General features: G+C 42.0%; 1 protein-coding gene across 1 annotated transcript in view; it reads right to left on the bottom strand.

Moving 5' to 3' along the window:
- The window catches only part of ITGA9 (integrin subunit alpha 9), a 212,991-nt gene that overhangs the window by 97,580 nt on the left and 98,004 nt on the right, over window positions 1–17,407 (bottom strand). Inside the window, exon 16 of the mRNA XM_061464722.1 lies at window positions 4,091–4,246. Within this exon, the coding sequence (XP_061320706.1) occupies window positions 4,091–4,246 (156 nt within the window). The remainder of the gene's footprint in view (window positions 1–4,090; window positions 4,247–17,407) is intronic.

Genomic DNA, 17,407 nt, shown 5'->3' with positions numbered 1-17,407 from the left:
CTTCACTGAAGAGTCAAGGTTTGGTTTTGGTCTGGTTTAGTCTTAAATACAAGTATTTTTGCACTGCCTTACAGTAAAGGCTGCATTCTTTTAAAATAAAGGTGACCAATAAATAAAAGCAGTTTGAATGATATCCCACATGCCCACACTCCTTTTACTACTGTAGTCCAAGTGATTAGTCCCTGATCGGGCTGTTCTCTCACATACAATGTAATGCTGATTTACAGGATGAATATCCAACAAAATCCTTTTCTGTGATTATGTCATTAGGGACCTGTCACTTTTGGTGGTGGATGTCCACGAACTCTATTTAGAAGCTGTCTCCTTATTGCATTATGGTAAAGCATTATGAAGAACTTCATATGCTCAACGTAATCTTCAATTCTCCCTTCAAGAGGCCTATTGATGGCTTTCCCACCTACTTGTGTATAAGCCAGCGGGCAGCACACTTCTGTTGGAAAGTCACACGTGCATGCAGGGAACATCTGGCTCATGAAAAACAAGCTGAAATCACAGGGAAAGTGACCACTTCAGCTTTAACATCACCTTAGCTTAAATAAAATCATTTCTAGGTGACTTTAAAGCACACGTTTGTAAGATGTGTGGCTTTTCAAGAGGGTCTAGCAGACCTGCAGTAGGATCTTGAAAGATGGAACTTCTCCCCTTTCCTGCCCAGTCAGACTTCCCTCCCATTTCTTCAGCTATTCTCTACTTCCAGCTTATTCTCCTGCAGTCCTTCACAAAAAACAGACACCTGAACTTTTTAGAAGCCTTTTAACAGTATCTTAATGCTGCCTCAAAGCAACAGATGCAACACTTCTGATTTCAAAACACCACTTTCTGACTGGATCAATAGGATCTAGGGCTTTGGAAAAATCACACACAGCAATATTTAAAGACTTGAGTGCTAGCACTAACACTAAGATTTTATTCTACTTAATAGTATCCTCATCCATGCTGTATCTTCTGAAAAAAAGAGCCCACTAAAACTGTCTTGGACTTCCAAAATGCAAGGTCCCTATGTAATCATTAGATTCTTTGAAAATGTATATCATTTACTATATAAACTTTGCTTCCTACTTTCCCTCTTGGCCTTTTAAAACAATTACAACTCATGAGATAACAAGAATCCTGAAAGATTCATAGAATAGTTGGGGTTTGAAAGGACCTTAAGATCATCCAGTTCCGACCCCCTGCCATGGTCACACTAGACCATGTCACCCAAGGCTCTGTCCAGCCTGGCCTTGAACACTGCCAGGGACAGAGCATTTACTGCTTCTCTGGGCAACCCATTCCAGTGCCTCACCACTCTCACAGGGAAGAACTTCTTCCTTCTATCTAACCTGAACTTCCCCTGTTTAAGTTTGAACCCATTACCCCTTGTCCTATCACTACAGTCCCGGATGAATAGTACATCCCCAGGATCCCTGTACCCCCTCTTCAGATACTGGAAGGCTGCTATGAGGTCTCCACGCAGCCTTCTCTTCTCCAGGCTGCACAGCCCCAACTTTCTCAGCCTGTCTTCATACAGGAGGTGCTCCAGTCCCCTGATCATCCTCGTGTCCCTCCTCTGCACTTGTTTCAACAGTTTCATGTCCTTTTTATGTTGAGGACACCAGAACTGCACACAATACTCCAGGTGAGGTCTCACGAGAGCAGAGTAGAGGGGCAGGATCACCTCCTTCGACCTGCTGGTCACGCTCCTTTTGACGCAGCCCTGGACACGGTTGGTTTCTGGGCTGCAAATGCACACTGCCAGTTCTTGTTCAGTTTCTTGTTGACCAAAACTACTATGGCCTGATTTTCCCATGAAAATGGTCTTTGAGGACCCTGCCACCATGCCCTCAGGCTACTCCATCAGGGCTTTGTCACCATGACTGCTACACTAGCTCTAAAGCTCTTCCCACTTCCTTAGGTGAAAGCACACTTGCAGGCGTACCCCATGTCAAAATCCTTTTCTGACTAAAATAAGTGAACAACATCTGGAAAGCAAATGGAAAGGGATTGTTAAACTCTCCCCCTCTCATCCAAATTACACAAGAAACCTAGTCAGGGAAAATCCCACTGTATCTTTGTTTCTACTGTATAATGTCAGCATTCAAGTATTTAAATATTGATCTGAGACTATGTCTGCAGGGCAAGATGAGACCTTTCAGTTTAAAGACGGTGGCAAAGCATCCAAGCAGTTTTGCTCATGTAACACTTCTGTTTTCAGCACACTGCCTAAATTCCAAAGTTCTCCCCAATTTCCCATCATATCATTGCAACAATACAACATTCAGACATGTTAACAGCCACACAATTCCTCTTTGTAAAATTAAGTCTTAGATGTATCTTCCATTCATACATTTGTAAAAAATAAACCATACTTGAATAAATACTCATTTCTCTAAGTACAAGGATTATAACCAAACACAGTTCAAAACACTTGTGTAATATGGCAAAGGAAATCTCTTTTAAGCATTTTTGTTACTTTTTTTTTCTTTTACTAGTATTCAGGGGCCTGCAATTTCAACACAGAGAGCAGGATCAGAAAGTAATGTTACAGATGAACATGCAACAATTACTTAACAGACATGAACTTCCCAGGGTTAAAAACCAGATCTAACAATTCAGTGCTAAAAGCCTCAGACTCCAGACAGTCTTTTCACAACGTTTTTTAAGTTTTCTATTCACAAGCAATGCCAGCTTATAACTGTAAGCATGCTTTGGAACATAAACTTGACTGAATGCAACCCTGAGCAACACAATCTAACTTGTAAATTGGCTCCACTTTGAGCAAGGAACTGGATCTCTGAAGGTCCCTTCCAGCCCCAAATTACCCTCCAATTCTGACACACAAGAAGTTTGCAAGCCACAGAAATCTGATTTCCCCATGGAACTTCAAGCTTCACAGTTGGATGCTCCAGTGCCGGCACTGTGGGAGGTTGAATTGTCCTGCAGCTGCAAGGACTGTGCTGGAAGTGGAGTCTTTAGAAAGGTCACTAACAGAGTCTCTCTCCTCACCTGCTTCATGAACCCTGAAGGTGTTTAATACCTTCAGAAGCACTGTCTTGATCACTCCTGTCAAAACCTGACAAAATTGGCCAGCATTTCCCAAAGATACTAGTGAGGCCAAGACAGACAAACAAGACAGGCAGGATAACCACATTCACTTCAATTCCTTCGGGAACAGTTTGGAAGAAAGAAGAAGACAAACAAAACGAATCTTTATTCTCTAAATGAGAAGTGTTTCAACATTAAGGGAGCTCTCCTGCTCTCACCAAAACTACAGACAAAAGTGTTTTCTGCTGTGCAGTGGAACAAAATGGGATCCTAATAAGTACATGGCTGCACTTACACTTTACTTTTTCCAAAACATACCATCCTATTTTAGCAGGGCATGTCCTGCATTAACTGCAGGAGTGGGTTTCCCCTTGCCACAAGACTGCAAGTGAGGAACCCTCAAGAAAAGAGGGCAGTTGGGCCAGGCAAGTTTTCCTTTACTCTGTCCACTGTTCCTCTTCACACAGATGGGCAAATTCCCACATCCCCTTCTGGAGCCAGCCCTGTCTCTCCAGCACTACTGATGGCCCAATCTGGACAGAAGGCCAGGGACAAGCCTTTCACAAGAACCTCCTACAGGAAGAGAAGAACCAGAAGGAACAGGACCATTGTCACTCTTTCCCTTATTCATAGAATGGACTGGGTTGGAAGGGACCTTAAAGCTCATCCAGTTCCAACCCCCTGCCATGGGCAGGGACACCTTCCACTAGAGCAGGTTGCTCCAAGCCCTGTCCAACCCAGCCTTGAACACTGCCAGGGATGGGCATTCTCAGATTCTCTAACCTGTGCCAGCGCTTCAGCACCCTCCATCTTCTCAGCACAAAGACCCCAAAACAAGAAAGTGACCTCACCTTGTACTGTCCAACTTTGTCAGCACAAGTCTTTACTGTATCATGGAGAAACACTGGTGTCACCCACAGTAAGAATTGTACAAAAAGACTACTGTGTGCAAACAACCCAGAGCTTGGCAGTCCCCTTTCATGTCCACTTCTGATGTCAGTTCAGCTACAGACATTCCAGGGAAATTACACAATCCAAATCTAACCTGGTTCCTTTGTGCTATCTTTTGTCCTTTCTTCCAGCGGAGTATGGGCTTGAGAGCAGGCAGTTCCTTGTCCTCTTTTCCTCTTTCTATTACATGTTCCCCAAGGCTGTATGCAGCTTCAAATACAATTGGAGATATAACGTCTTTGACTCTTTTCTGTAAGAGAAAACAAACAGCTATTTCACCTATGCATGTAGGCAAGCAGATTTTTATACACAACTATTAAACATGTAATTACAGTATTTTTTTCTGTTCAACACTGCAGACACGAAGCAGGCATCTCTACTCCTTTATTTTTGTATGTGCCAAACAGCAATAAGCACATTATTCCAAAACAAGTCAGAAGAAGACCTGCTCTTGGTTCCACAGAAGCAGTGGCATGTTTGGCACACCTATAAATTCAGTTTCAATAAACCCAAGACATTTCCTTAAAAAATAAAGTAAGGTCATAATTGTTTCCATTAGTCCTCCACAATATGGAAGCAAAGAGCAAATCATTTTCATCTCTGGGGTTTCTAAAACCTATTTTGATTGAGGTCGCCTCCAGTGCACTCCACTTATTAAAAGAAGACTGCTTCTTGCCTTGTTGGTTTCTAATATCAATGAAATGAATGGATGGGTAAAGGTACAAATGTGGCTATAACACATGTTTACAGACATGCAGGGGCAAGAAAAGCCATCTTCCAGCACACTTCTAAAGCAAAACTCAGAGCTCCCGCACCCTCAGCACATTTACACTTTCAGTATATAAAGGAAGAAAGTTTTTCAGTTTCTCTATTTGCTATATTCTAGGATTCATACCAGATGTATTAAATGGTGCTACATTATGCATCTGATGGGATGAAAGGATTGCCTTCTCTTGTTGGTGGAGCCCAAGCCACAAAACCCATACCATTTGCCACACATGTGACACCTAAATCCAGTTTGCTGTGTGAGGATAAAATGCTTATTGTGGTCTGTTCAGTCCTGACTTCCCAAGTCCAGTTTATGAGCACATGCTCTACCATTACACAGGCAAGCGTGCCTCTCAAATTTTAGCTACTTTAAAGCTTAGCGTGAATTCAGCGCAGATGACATTGAGGGAATAAATAAATACCATACATAAGCACAACAAATCTTCAAATGGGCAAACTCTCAACTTCGCCTTGCATCAGTTAGCAAGCTTCTCTGAACACAGTCTGCCAACCACGACATGTAATTGATATGCAATGCAATTTAAATTGCATCTTCCAGATGTGGGAAAGCTGGGCACTCACTTGCTTTTTGACCACCCTATTTCATCTCTTTGAAGGCAAATATTTGCTCTCTCTAATATGTTGATTGGCTACAGATCTCTGAAGTCAGGCAAAGATTAGTGGCTAATCACAGGTTAGCTGGGTGAACAACAGCAGAGACCAGGTTAAATAACATTTACCCTCCCGCATCTTGAAGCCCCCAGCCAGTCCCTGAATTCAGTTCCATTACCAATGTTTGCCCATGTCCTGTGCCCAGCAGCAGCCCAGAATTATCTGAAGTTTAGACCATGCATTGCTTGGAGTGGTTTGCATGTTCTTGGTAACGACACCAATCAACACCAGACATATCAGCAGTGGTGGCAGCAGCTCTGTGACCTCTTTCCCACCCCATACAAAGGACCACACATACACTGGGGCACTGCTAATCCCCTTGGCAGAAACCTCACCAATGACTTCAGCCCTTTCCACAGTCCCTACCCTTAGAGTAGGAGTTGCACCTTACAGAGATTACTAAATAACAGAGATTCAGCTAAACAACAAGCCTCAGCCAGCAGGTCAAAGGAGACGATTCTTCCCCTCTACTCTGCTCTGGTGAGACACCCGTGCAGTCATGCATCCAGCCCTGGAGCAACAACACAAGAGGAACGTGGAGCTGTTGGAGCTAGTCCAAAGGAGGCCACGGCAATGATCAGAGGTCTGGAGCACCTCTGCTATGGAGACAGGCGGAGAGAGCTGGACTTGTTCAGCCTCGAGAAGAGAAGGCTCTGGGGAGACCTTATAACAGTCTTCCAATACCTAAAGAGGCCAGCAAGAAATTGGAGAAGGACTTTTTACAAGGGCATGCAGTGACAGGTCAAGGGGAATGGCTTTAAACTGACAGAGGGGAGACTGAGACTAGACATTAGGCAGAAGATCTTCCCTGTGAGGGTGCTGAGGCACTGGCACAGGGTGTCCAGAGAAGCTGTGGCTGCCCCATCCCTGGCAGTGTTCAAGGCCAGGTTGGACGGGGCTTGGAGCATCCTGCTCTAGTGGAAGGTGTCCCTGCCCATGGCAGGGGATTGGAGCTGAATGAACTTTAAGGTCCCTTCCAACCAAAACCTTCGTAGGATTCTGATTCTACTACAACTCACAGAAGCTGCTAGCTTTGCTCTCACAGAAAATCACATGTATTAACTCAAGAAAGGATTGTATCAATATACAAGATGAATATACATACAGAAAAACAAAGCTATAAAAGAGCACCCTATGCAGCAACAGTCAAACACAAGTCATCAGGAAAATCACCACCTAATCCAAACATATGCAACCAACTGCAGAAACATGGAACAATTAAAAACGTATGGAGTGGGTTAAATTAAAATCCACCTTTTTTTTATACTTGTATTACTACAGTATGGTGTGAATAAGTGTTTAATGACTTTTAAGTGTTTTAATATGATCTTGCAGGGTTCAGTCCAATGCTCTTTGAAGTCAAAAGACAAGTTTCCCATTGACTTCAATGAATGCTGGAGTGTGCCCATATTGTTTGCTGGTGTCTCTTTCTGCTTGATTTTAGTGGTGAAATTGTGACTTCCAGCAGCTAGATTAATTACATGTGTGGATATTCTCTCACCACAGCCCTGGGGAAATGTATTTCACATACCCACTTGTCTTTAATTAAGGATTAAAGTATGAATGCTACCCAGTTATTAATTTTGCCACATGTTCAGTCCCTTCTGCTCACAACCCTACAAACACAAAGGCGACAGTCTGTGGGATTTGTCCTCAGTAAGAAACAAGACAGTTCTGTCTCACAGGTACACCACAGACTGACTTGGATGTGAGCGCGTAAAAAGAATAATGAATATTTGACCAAATGCAATCTGGAGAAGTACCATTTTAGGTTGGAAATACACTCAGTTTCTTAGAGTCCACCCAAACATACCGCTTCCGGTGGCTGAATCATATACTGGCAACACAGCCCATGGATTACTTTTAAATATTCCTGATTTCTAAAAGGAAGTCAAAAGATACAATGACAATCAGGTTTAAGCTAGACTGAAAATTCCTTCAAGTCAAGGAAACTATTGCTTTTTGTATCAGTCACATGGCCCTAACAAAGTGGCTTTGTCAAGGAAAATAATTTCCACAAGCAGCTTTTACACGATGCTGCAATGCTAAGGAAGTATTGAAGGCTAAAGACACCCCTTTGTCACAAAAAAGCATCCCTGGCAAATCACAGGACATGGACAGCACAGCTTCATTAATGAAAAGAACTTTCAGAGGACATTAAACAAGTGTAATATGCAAAGAGTTCACATCAGCAACAGAAACAACCATGTAACAAGGGTTCAGTGAGTAACAGCAGTGAATATCCAGTCTATACAGACGGGATGTTACTAAATTACTGCAAGTTTTCACTGTGCCTGAATTAGAACTGGGGATCTGAAGCTGGGTTTCCCACAAGCCTTTAGCTGTCTTACGTAGTCTGCTTGTTCTTACAAGCAGTTTCTCTAGGGTGGTTATTTTCTTTCCCTTCCCTTCTTTAAGACCAGATTTCATTCTAGACATAAGAAACTTTTGCAATCAGGTTTTACAGAAATCAATACTCTTCAGTCCCTGTAAATTACCCTTCTGCCAGTATCCCTTCCTGCAATGGAAACAGCCCTATCCAGCTGTATCCTTTCATCAGGATCTTTTATCTTTTCCTGTGGGGCACATTGCATGACATCACTCTGAACTGAAGAAAAAGGTGTTTTGGTATGAACAAGCTGGGTTTTTATCAAGGGTATTACAGGATGATTCCTCACTAGGATCTAGCATAGACAACCCAGAGTCCAAAAACAGCACACCCTTAAGAGCATCGAAGAAAGCAATAAGGCACTTAGAGATGTTTCAAAAGACACCATGGTCCTGAAAGCTCACCCTAACAAAAAACAGACTTGCCATCTCCTCTTCCATGACAACCACCTCATATACACATACATTTTCTAAATGCTGTGGCAGAATCTGTGCATGGCCACATATTTCTTCCTGTTTGTTTTCTGGCTTAGCAGGGAAGAAACAAGCAAGCAAGCAAAGCCTCTGCCAGATTTATGAGTGCATTTCTGTTTGGCTTTAGTACCAAAAAGTCCTAAGAATCTGAAAAGTAATCACAGAGCAATCATCAAACTTTAGAGTTGTGATTCTGAACATCATTTCCACTTCCCTCTCAAAGATGGAGAGTGATGACTGTAAGAAATCATGTTCTGTGCTTTTCATAGGCACAGCCGAAGGCATGTCATGACAACAAAAACACAGGCACGGATCCCAACATCCTAAAGGCACACTACCTTGGCACGCAGCCACTGCCTTCTCTAACCTTAAGTTTGTGCAACCAAGAGCTCCCACACATCAGGAACTTGGGCAAATGTGGATGGAACAAGACTGGGCTTTAGTCAAGGGATAGGATTTATTCTGCTCGTGAGTAGTTGCCAAAGAGGACTGGGTATCATTTCAGCTTGCTTTCGGCTCAGTGCCACAGTACAGTCAGGGGACTGTACACGAGCCCAATAAATCATCACATTTAATCCCGTCTTCTACAAGGTGAAAGTCTCCAGCAGGGGCTCTGAGGAGTGCCAAATTCCATTTTTAATTATGGCCAATGGGCTGAGAAATAAATTGAGATGTAAATAATTCCCCACAATCTACAGCATGAGTCCTGCAGGAATAAAGGACAAAATGTAGTCCTTTAAAGCAATGAATATGAAGTCATTTCCAGCAGCATTGAGAGGAAATACACATAACCATCAGGGTGACTTCTGTGCTTGCCCCTTTTTTGCCCTTGTTCATGTTTTTCTGGAGCTTCTCTCCTCTTTCCCTGTAGAAAAAGGTCTCGGATTTGTCGGGTCTTTTTTCTACTTGCTCTGATTTGATCCTGAGAACATCAACCCATGCATACATTCCAGAGCTTTGACTGAATTCAGCACAGCATTTTAGTACTTCTGAGAATCAAGCTCTGTTTAGTTTGATGTCTAAGAATGAATTCAAGAACCTGGCTTTAAAACCCTCCACTTGAAACTTTTAGTCTAAACATATTTATTTCAAGTTTTAAACAAGCACTAATAATAGACTATAGGAATTTCTGCAGCCTTAAAACACACAAAATCAATGTGACAATCTAATTAATAGGTAACATACTAATGCTGTAATGTATAATAGCCATCATGCTAATGCTAATCCAGCATAACATTTTCATCAGCCCACGGGTCACTACCATATAACTCAACTCAGTGCCAAGAGATATATAGTCCCCTGTTTAGTGATATAAAAGATTACTCAAATGTCCACTAGCCTTCAGAGCCAAAAGCCACTACTTCCATAATGTATCAAATGGAATATCAGCTTGGTCTTAATAAACATATATTATTGCTTATGAATCAAAATAATGACAGTGCTTGACTTCAAAATCAATTACCTTCTTCTGTTATCTCAGCCTTGCTCCTTAACTCTGAATCAGTCAGGATGCAAGACTTAAGTTCCATGCAATTCAATGAAAGTATCAATTAGACAAATTGGCTTTAAACCGGAAAACATATTTCCATTCGGTTCAGACAAATGAATGTGCATGTCATTCTTGTACCTGAAAATGAGTAAGAGGCGACTTATACAACCTCTGTCCTGTGTTTACTTTGATATTCTAGGACTTGTAATTATTTAGTTCAGATTTTAGCATTGGCATCTCGCCATTGTAAAGGCAAACAAAAATTGGTCATGCTAAAGTGGTCTAGAAAAGATCGAGTTTCCATTCCACACACAAGTTAGGTTTTTTAATTTTTATTTTAAGATGTTACTGTAGCTAATGGCAGCAAAGGGAAGGTAACTGCAAACTCTTTTCCAGAGAAGAGGCAGAAACAGACATTTACTTGGTTGGTAAAAGCTCATTTAGAACATTATTAGTGATTTTTTTGTCAAATTAGTAGCATCTGAAGGCAATCAGACCCCTGATGTTTCAGTAATACATGCTTCTATTTTCTTTTAAAGTCTTGTGACAGCTACAGTTCAATAAAGTAGGCAAATAGTCTTTGTTGCTAAACTTCAAACATTACCAGGCTTCTGAAGCATCCAAAACCTTAAAACAGCGAAAAAAAAAGCAAAGGGTTTGCAGGGTGTCACACCCATAAGTGTTATTTAGGGTTAGCATTTTCCATTGAATAGGAGTGCTTCCTCTGCCCTCTTCCTAAGTTACTCCAGCACACTAACGTTGCCATTAGGTCAGCAACCCCTCTGCACAAACTCTGATAACTGGAAAGACATCGTGGGAGAGAAAGAAGCAAATCCTAGGGAATCTGGTGTTAAATAAACACCAGGCGCCCAGGAGCCTGTATGCATGGAAAGGACACCCTGAGACAGCAAGAGACGAGCTGCAATTCCAAACCCCAGCTGGCTACAATCACATTCTGAGTTTAAATAAGTGCTCATCATCCCTGCCATCTGGCTTCCCACTATCAGCTGGGGAGTGATAAAGGTATTACTGATGTCGGCATGGGAGAGATTGTGATCAATTGCGTAAATATTCCATGTCAAAGGTTACAAAGACTTAGCAAGAATCTATTACTGATAATCCTTTCACGGTGATCAGTTAGAAAAATCACTATGCATCACCTAGATACGATATTATGTATTAGTGAGCTCAGACTAGATTTTCTAGCTCAGTACTAACATGCATCATGACAATATAGTTTCACATCCTATCTATACATTTGAATGTCAGGTCTTTTATTTGACCTAACTTTTCAGTTATGCTTTTATTACCCATTCCCCTTCTCTCTTTTGTAGTTCACTTTCAGTCTTTTACTGTTTTTTTTTTTTAGATGAAAAATAAGGAAAATACTCAATTATCTAAATCCATGTTACTCCCTTCTGAAGAAAACACCCCTGCTGGGCTCAGTTGCCCAGCTTTTTCCTGGTTCCAGGCCAGACAAAACCAAGCTCCATAATATACGACTGGATACCTGCAATACCAACAGCACAGAAATATTAGAAAGTCTGGGAGATGAGGGGTATTTGTAAAATGAAGATCTCAACTTAGGTGAGTAAAGAGAACCCAAGAAGGAAGAACAGGGGTAACAATACAAATGTTTATTTATTTTACTCTCTTTCTGAAAACATGATCTTTTTCAGCTGGGAATTATATGCAGAATAGAGACAATAATTAAATCCAGACTCTTCCTGCACATATGTAACCCTATCATATACTTGTCTTTTCCAATGGAGTTACTGCGTTTTGTATTCTGCTGATACAAGATTTTATCAAAACCAAACTTTAAAGAGATTTCCTTTATAGTGTTTTGAAACATGCTGAGTCCAGAATATGAGTTAATTGAACTACCTGCTTCCTTTATACAGCATTTCCCTTCAACCCTGATGCAGAAGCTAAAGACAGGGATTTTTGTGTATGAAGCTGTTAGAGGTGAAGGAGTTTAAGACCCTTGTTTCCTGGGTCATCATATATGATAACAGGTCTGCTTAAAGTCTGACACATCCATGGATCTGGGGGAGTGGGGTTGGGCCAGAACATCCCAGCTGACTTTAGCACTCATATACTGTATTTGCTTGCTCACTCTCTTGCTTTTGTCCTGTGTACATCTACGAAGGGATAAAAACTCTCTATGAAAGACCAGTCATCCTTCCCTCATTCCGTTGCTCTCCAGATGGATTTTTTTCCTTCTTTTGAAAGACAACCCAAAGAAAACAGCAGAATCAACCTTTCTGAGTGCAGCGCAAGAGGCAACAACAAAAGTAATCAAAAGCCTTCTCCCAAAATCTCTGTAGAGAACATGGGAAACACAGGGAGGGCTAAGATACAGGACACATTCCTCTCCTCAGTGCTTCCCATTCACCATCCCACAAAGTGGCTAACTAAATGCCTGCTCCTGTCTGGAGATGCCTGTCATTTCTCAAGGGGAATAAGCATCCAACACATGTTTATGGGAATTAAGAAATGATCCACACCTCTTCTTGGATCTGGGTCCTGGGACACATTTTATCTCACACTGCCATAAGGTGCGTCTATCTCATATCTACCAGGTCACTTTATTATCAGTAGGTCAACCATCTATGGGCTGACTGAGATTGTCCTGCTGCATTGCCCAGATTTGCAGTAGGTTTGAGAAAAACACTGGTTTGTGCCAACTGGCAGATGTCCAGATGTCCCCTCAGTTCTAACCCTGGTATTTCAAATGGTCAAAGTGGCTGAATATCTCCTAGAAGACTCAGAACAGAAGACAGAAAGCCTGGATAGCTAGGAAATAGCACTGGAAAATCTATTTTGGTGAATATTTCATTTTAAGGTGACTAGACTTGAAGGCCTGGCAATACGCTGTTACAATCCTTTCAACACCATTGTGACAAAGAGCATTTCATCAATACAGCATTATAAGAAGCACATGCATACAACAAAGAAATGCTCTACTTCAGCCCAGTATCCTACAGAAAAGAGCTAAAGGCAAAAAAAAAAATAAATAGCAGCATTTTATCAGGATTAAAAGTAAGCAGAATCGTCCTCAGTAGAAGGGGATAGGTAGAGATGAAAGAAGGCTATTGCTGACATTTTTACTGATAGTATTTTAATTCAGTTGAGTAGATCTCATAGAAATGGCCCTCAGAAGTCTTGTAAAGAAAACAACACACTACTCAGCCTGCCTGCATGCAACTGAGAAAGTGAGGGCATATATTCATATGTTCATGGCAGGGGGGTGGAACAAGACGATCTTAAGGTCCTTTCCAACCCTAACTATTCTATATCTATGTTCATATATTTTCATTGACATACTACTGAGATGAGAACAATTTGCATAAGAAATCTGGAGGTATTTAGATAGAAAACATAAATCCTTCTTCCAGTCATAGGACAATGGATAGCTCCACAATGGGGCCTGGGAAGAGTGTTGCAATAATGTGATCTAAGACTATTCTTCCACTATTAAATGGAGGAGGTAGTATTTATTAGTCTAATTCTTTTGAGAGCAGGATTTAAAATCAATATGAGTAAAAGGAAAGAGTTTTATAACTGTCTGCTTTGCCATGTGAATTTAAAAATGTCAACAGAGCTAAAAATGTGATGTCTACGCGTGTGTTTAATATCACTTCATGTTTCACATGCTAGGTACCTTCTAGAAGCTTTCTGAAACCACAGTTTGAGGTCTTTACTCCCCTGTGCTATAGGTTCTGTACACACATGAGATGTGATATCTGAAGAGAGTGGGCTGAGGGAACCATATTGTTCTGGAATCAGTGAAATCTCTGAGGATGAGAAATTCCCATTTACTATTCCGTAACGACCCAATTAATAGGAATTAATAAATATTAGCAAAGAAATGTTGCAGAGAAGAGTTGAAGGAAACATCCATTACATAAAAAAAAGCATTGCAGATGGCTCCAAGGACATTTCATTAGCCTCTAAATCTCCCATCCTGCACATATCTACATATCAGCACACTGACCAGCTCACCTCAGTAACAGCCTACTTCCATGTCACCTCCCTCCCCACCACTTTCCTCCTTCCATTCTCCTCTGAGCATCCAGACACTACTTTGCTAACACCATTCTCTTTTCAGGCTCCCAGCTTCTGCTCACAACCAACACAAAACCAAAAGGAAGTAGAAAAGGAGTGAATGGGGACATCTTTCAGGAACCTCACCATTCATTTCAGCAAGGATAAGGCTTTTACCTTTGTTTCACTGATTATTCCTGAAAAGGCAGAGCTTCTCACTGTGCAGCCACCATCAGCAGATACCACTGCCCTGCTGTCAGGGATGGCTGGGCTGGAGGATGTTGTATGACGACAAAGGGCAACTGTTAAAACCCGTAGATGGGAGCGGGACGAATGAGTGTTTCTCAGGGGAACCAAGGAAAAATAAAACTTTCCCTTCAAGTTCTGCTGGCTTTAAAAACAAACAAGGCAAATGTTTCCATAAATAAGTGCAAACCATAGAGTTCCCCAGATCACAGCTAAGAGCTCTACTCTGAAGCTGGAACCACATTCATGGGGAATGGGAAAATGGCCCTTTACAATGGCAGTGTTACATTTACTGTAATGAATTTTTAGCCAAATGTGCTTAAGTGCAGGTATTCACACTTTACACATCTGCAGCCTGCATTTGATTACTTTTGTTTTATACATTATCCACTGGGACAAGAGTGCTCATCCATTATTTCCCCAAAGCTCCATCTCTCACTCATGTAACAAAATGGTGGTAACAAAAATTTATGAGCTACACTGATGATCATAGAATCATAGAATAGTTAGGGTTGGAAAAGACCTTAAGATCATCCAGTTCCAACCCCCCTGCCGTGGGCAGGGACACCTTACGCTAAATCGTATCACCCAAGGCCTCGTCCAACCTGGTCTTGAACACTGCCAGGGATGGAGCATTCACAACCCATTCCAGTGCCTCACCACCCCAACAGGAAAGAATTTCCTTCTTATATCCAACCTAAACTTCCCCTGTTTAAGTTTTAACCCGTTACCCCTTGTCCTATCACTACAGTCCCTAATGGAGAGTCCCTCCACAGCATCCCTATAGGCCCCCTTCAGATACTGGAAGGCTGCTATGAGGTCTCCACGCAGCTTCTCTTCTCCAGGCTGAACAGCCCCAACTTCCTCAGCCTATCTTCATACGGGAGGTGCTCCAGTCCCCTGATCATCCTCGTGGCCCTTCTCTGGACTTGTTCCAACAGTTCCATGTCCTTTTTATGTTGAGGACACCAGAACTGCACACAGTACTCCAAGTGAGGTCTCACAAGAGCAGAGTAGAGGGGCAGGATCACCTCCTTCGACCTGCTGGTCACGCTCCTTTTGATGCAGCCCAGGATACGGTTGGCTTTTTGGGCTGCAAGCGCACACTGCAGCTGGCTCATGTTCATTTTCTCATCAACCAAGACCCCCAAGTCCTTCTCTGCAGGGCACGATCATCTACTGTAGATGATATGTAGTGACTCTAAAAAGATAATTGGATGTGCTGTGGTTTGGTGCAAGGGAAGAGGTGCCATCAATGCTGGGAAAGGGCAGAGTTAGCCCCTACCCGATTGTAGACCCTGCCAGTTCTCATACACACAAATACCTGGGGAGAGATCTGAAAGAGATTATAACCAGTGAGAGTAATAAGGGAGAAAGTATCAGAAGAAGAGGGGGTTTGAGGATTGGCACTTTTCTTTATTCTGTTTTTAGGGAGACAAAAAAAATCCTGAAAAGATAAGTTAGATATTATCTTGTATTGTAAAGCCTTGAAAGAATCTTGATCTGGCCAGATTATTCTTCTGAATGGAAGCATCCTCCCCTTACCTGATGGAGGCAAAGCCAAGCAGACTCAACCCAAGGGCCACTTTGGGTTTTGTTTTCTTTTTGACTCTTGTTTGCAGCTGTAAAAGGAGCCAAAGCTCTTCACCACCCTCCAGGATAGGAGTATGCAGCATGACATCACTATCCATGGGTAATTCAGCTTTCAAAAGCTGCATGCTCAGCGGCACCAGGCTTGGAAGCAGCTCTGTTACAGTACACAGCACCAACAGCCACAAATATTCTCACCCGAACTATGAAATTAGGCCAAAGGTGAGGTTGTTTCACTTTAAGAGGTAAAGCCTTTCTTTAATTTTCTTGCTGCATGAACTTTTGCTGTGTATTTTTCCAGGGTCTGCTAATTTCCAAATTGGCTGGGGTGCGGCACTGAAGTAAGAGCAGATCAGAGAGCAGTAAGCACGTTGGAGGAAAAACATTAGACAGTGCAAGGAGCAACTGTGGAGGCCAGGGAGTACTCGGAGAGAGTTGCAAGTGCATCAGAGACATGGCACTCAGCTTGGGAAAGACGAAAAGAAGGGAAGATGGAGAAGAAAAGGCGACCAAAGCTACAGGCCAAGATGGCAAAGCTCTGACCCTACAAGCAGCACATACCAAATCCTGAAAGTCACCACCAACCACCTCTAAAAGCTTAGTGGTAGCTAAAGAAAATAAGAAAAATCCCTGTATAGGAAGCTACATTCAGATTCAAGACACAGGTCGGATTCAAGACACAGAATCCTTCACAAAACAGTCACAGGTCAGAATCGTGCATCAGACTCCCAGTACAGGCTGCTCAAGCAACAACTTAGGTTGCATGGCTTTGCCTAGACCAGCAGCATGTTACATGCATATGTGAACAATTATGCTGTGAACTTGTTAAATACACACCATCATTGGCAAGTTGTAAATTTTTACCTTTATCTTAATTTCTGTATTACTTATTCAGCAATTGGATCTTCAATCCCAGACACAAACCACATCCTGCTCTTTTTATATCCCACTGGTTGTGGGATTTTGTCCTATCTCTCTGCTTTGATACCCCTTCAAGAATCCAACACGGAGAAAATGATATTGCTTTGTTATAATTTGTCCCTACTTTATCAACAGGAAACTCTTAAAAACAAACGGATGCTAATGATGGTCCTTGAAATTCTCCTTTTTGTAAAAATAAATGATCCTAAGAGTCAGTAATAGATTGTATCATTTGGTCTGCCTACTTGTATATCCCAGACATTACATTCCATTTGTTAGCCTTCCACTATATGAAATCATTTGTTTAGTTACAGCATATTTTCCAGAAATGCATATAGTTAGGTCCTGTAGTAATCCCTCTTGATCTCAAAAAGTCCTGGGTCTGGCTTCCTTAAATGCATGTGGCATCACCTTTCAGTCACAGGTTTTCTCTGCTAGACTACAAATACCTTCTTAGGTGCCTCTTGGCCTTCATTAAAATAAATATTGTGACTAGTTCAGATTTCTCAGTGAGTACTTCCCTTGGACACTTCAACAGGTTTTATAGTTTTTTACAGCACCATCTAAGCAGAAAGCATCTCAGTAGTGACCACACAGCTGTAGCTATGGCTACAGAAGAAGACTCATTCCAAGGTACCATTCTCTCTGTATACCCAAAAACCACATTACTCCTTTTTGCCAACCATCACACTGGGAAGGCATGTTAAACTGTTGGGCCACTATGACCCTGAAATCCTTCTCAAGGCCCCTGCTTTCCGTGAGACAAGCCACATGTCCCTTTGTAGGTGGGACCCGCATTCTTCATTCCTGGAT

This window comes from Pezoporus flaviventris, unplaced genomic scaffold (assembly GCF_033815535.1).
Source record: "Pezoporus flaviventris isolate CSIRO_AGI_PZ_B2104156 unplaced genomic scaffold, CSIRO_AGI_Pfla_v1 ptg000037l, whole genome shotgun sequence".
NCBI classification, from domain to species: Eukaryota; Metazoa; Chordata; class Aves; order Psittaciformes; family Psittacidae; genus Pezoporus; species Pezoporus flaviventris.
Note: the sequence above shows the minus strand (reverse complement) of the source record. Positions and strands in the feature narration are given on the sequence as shown.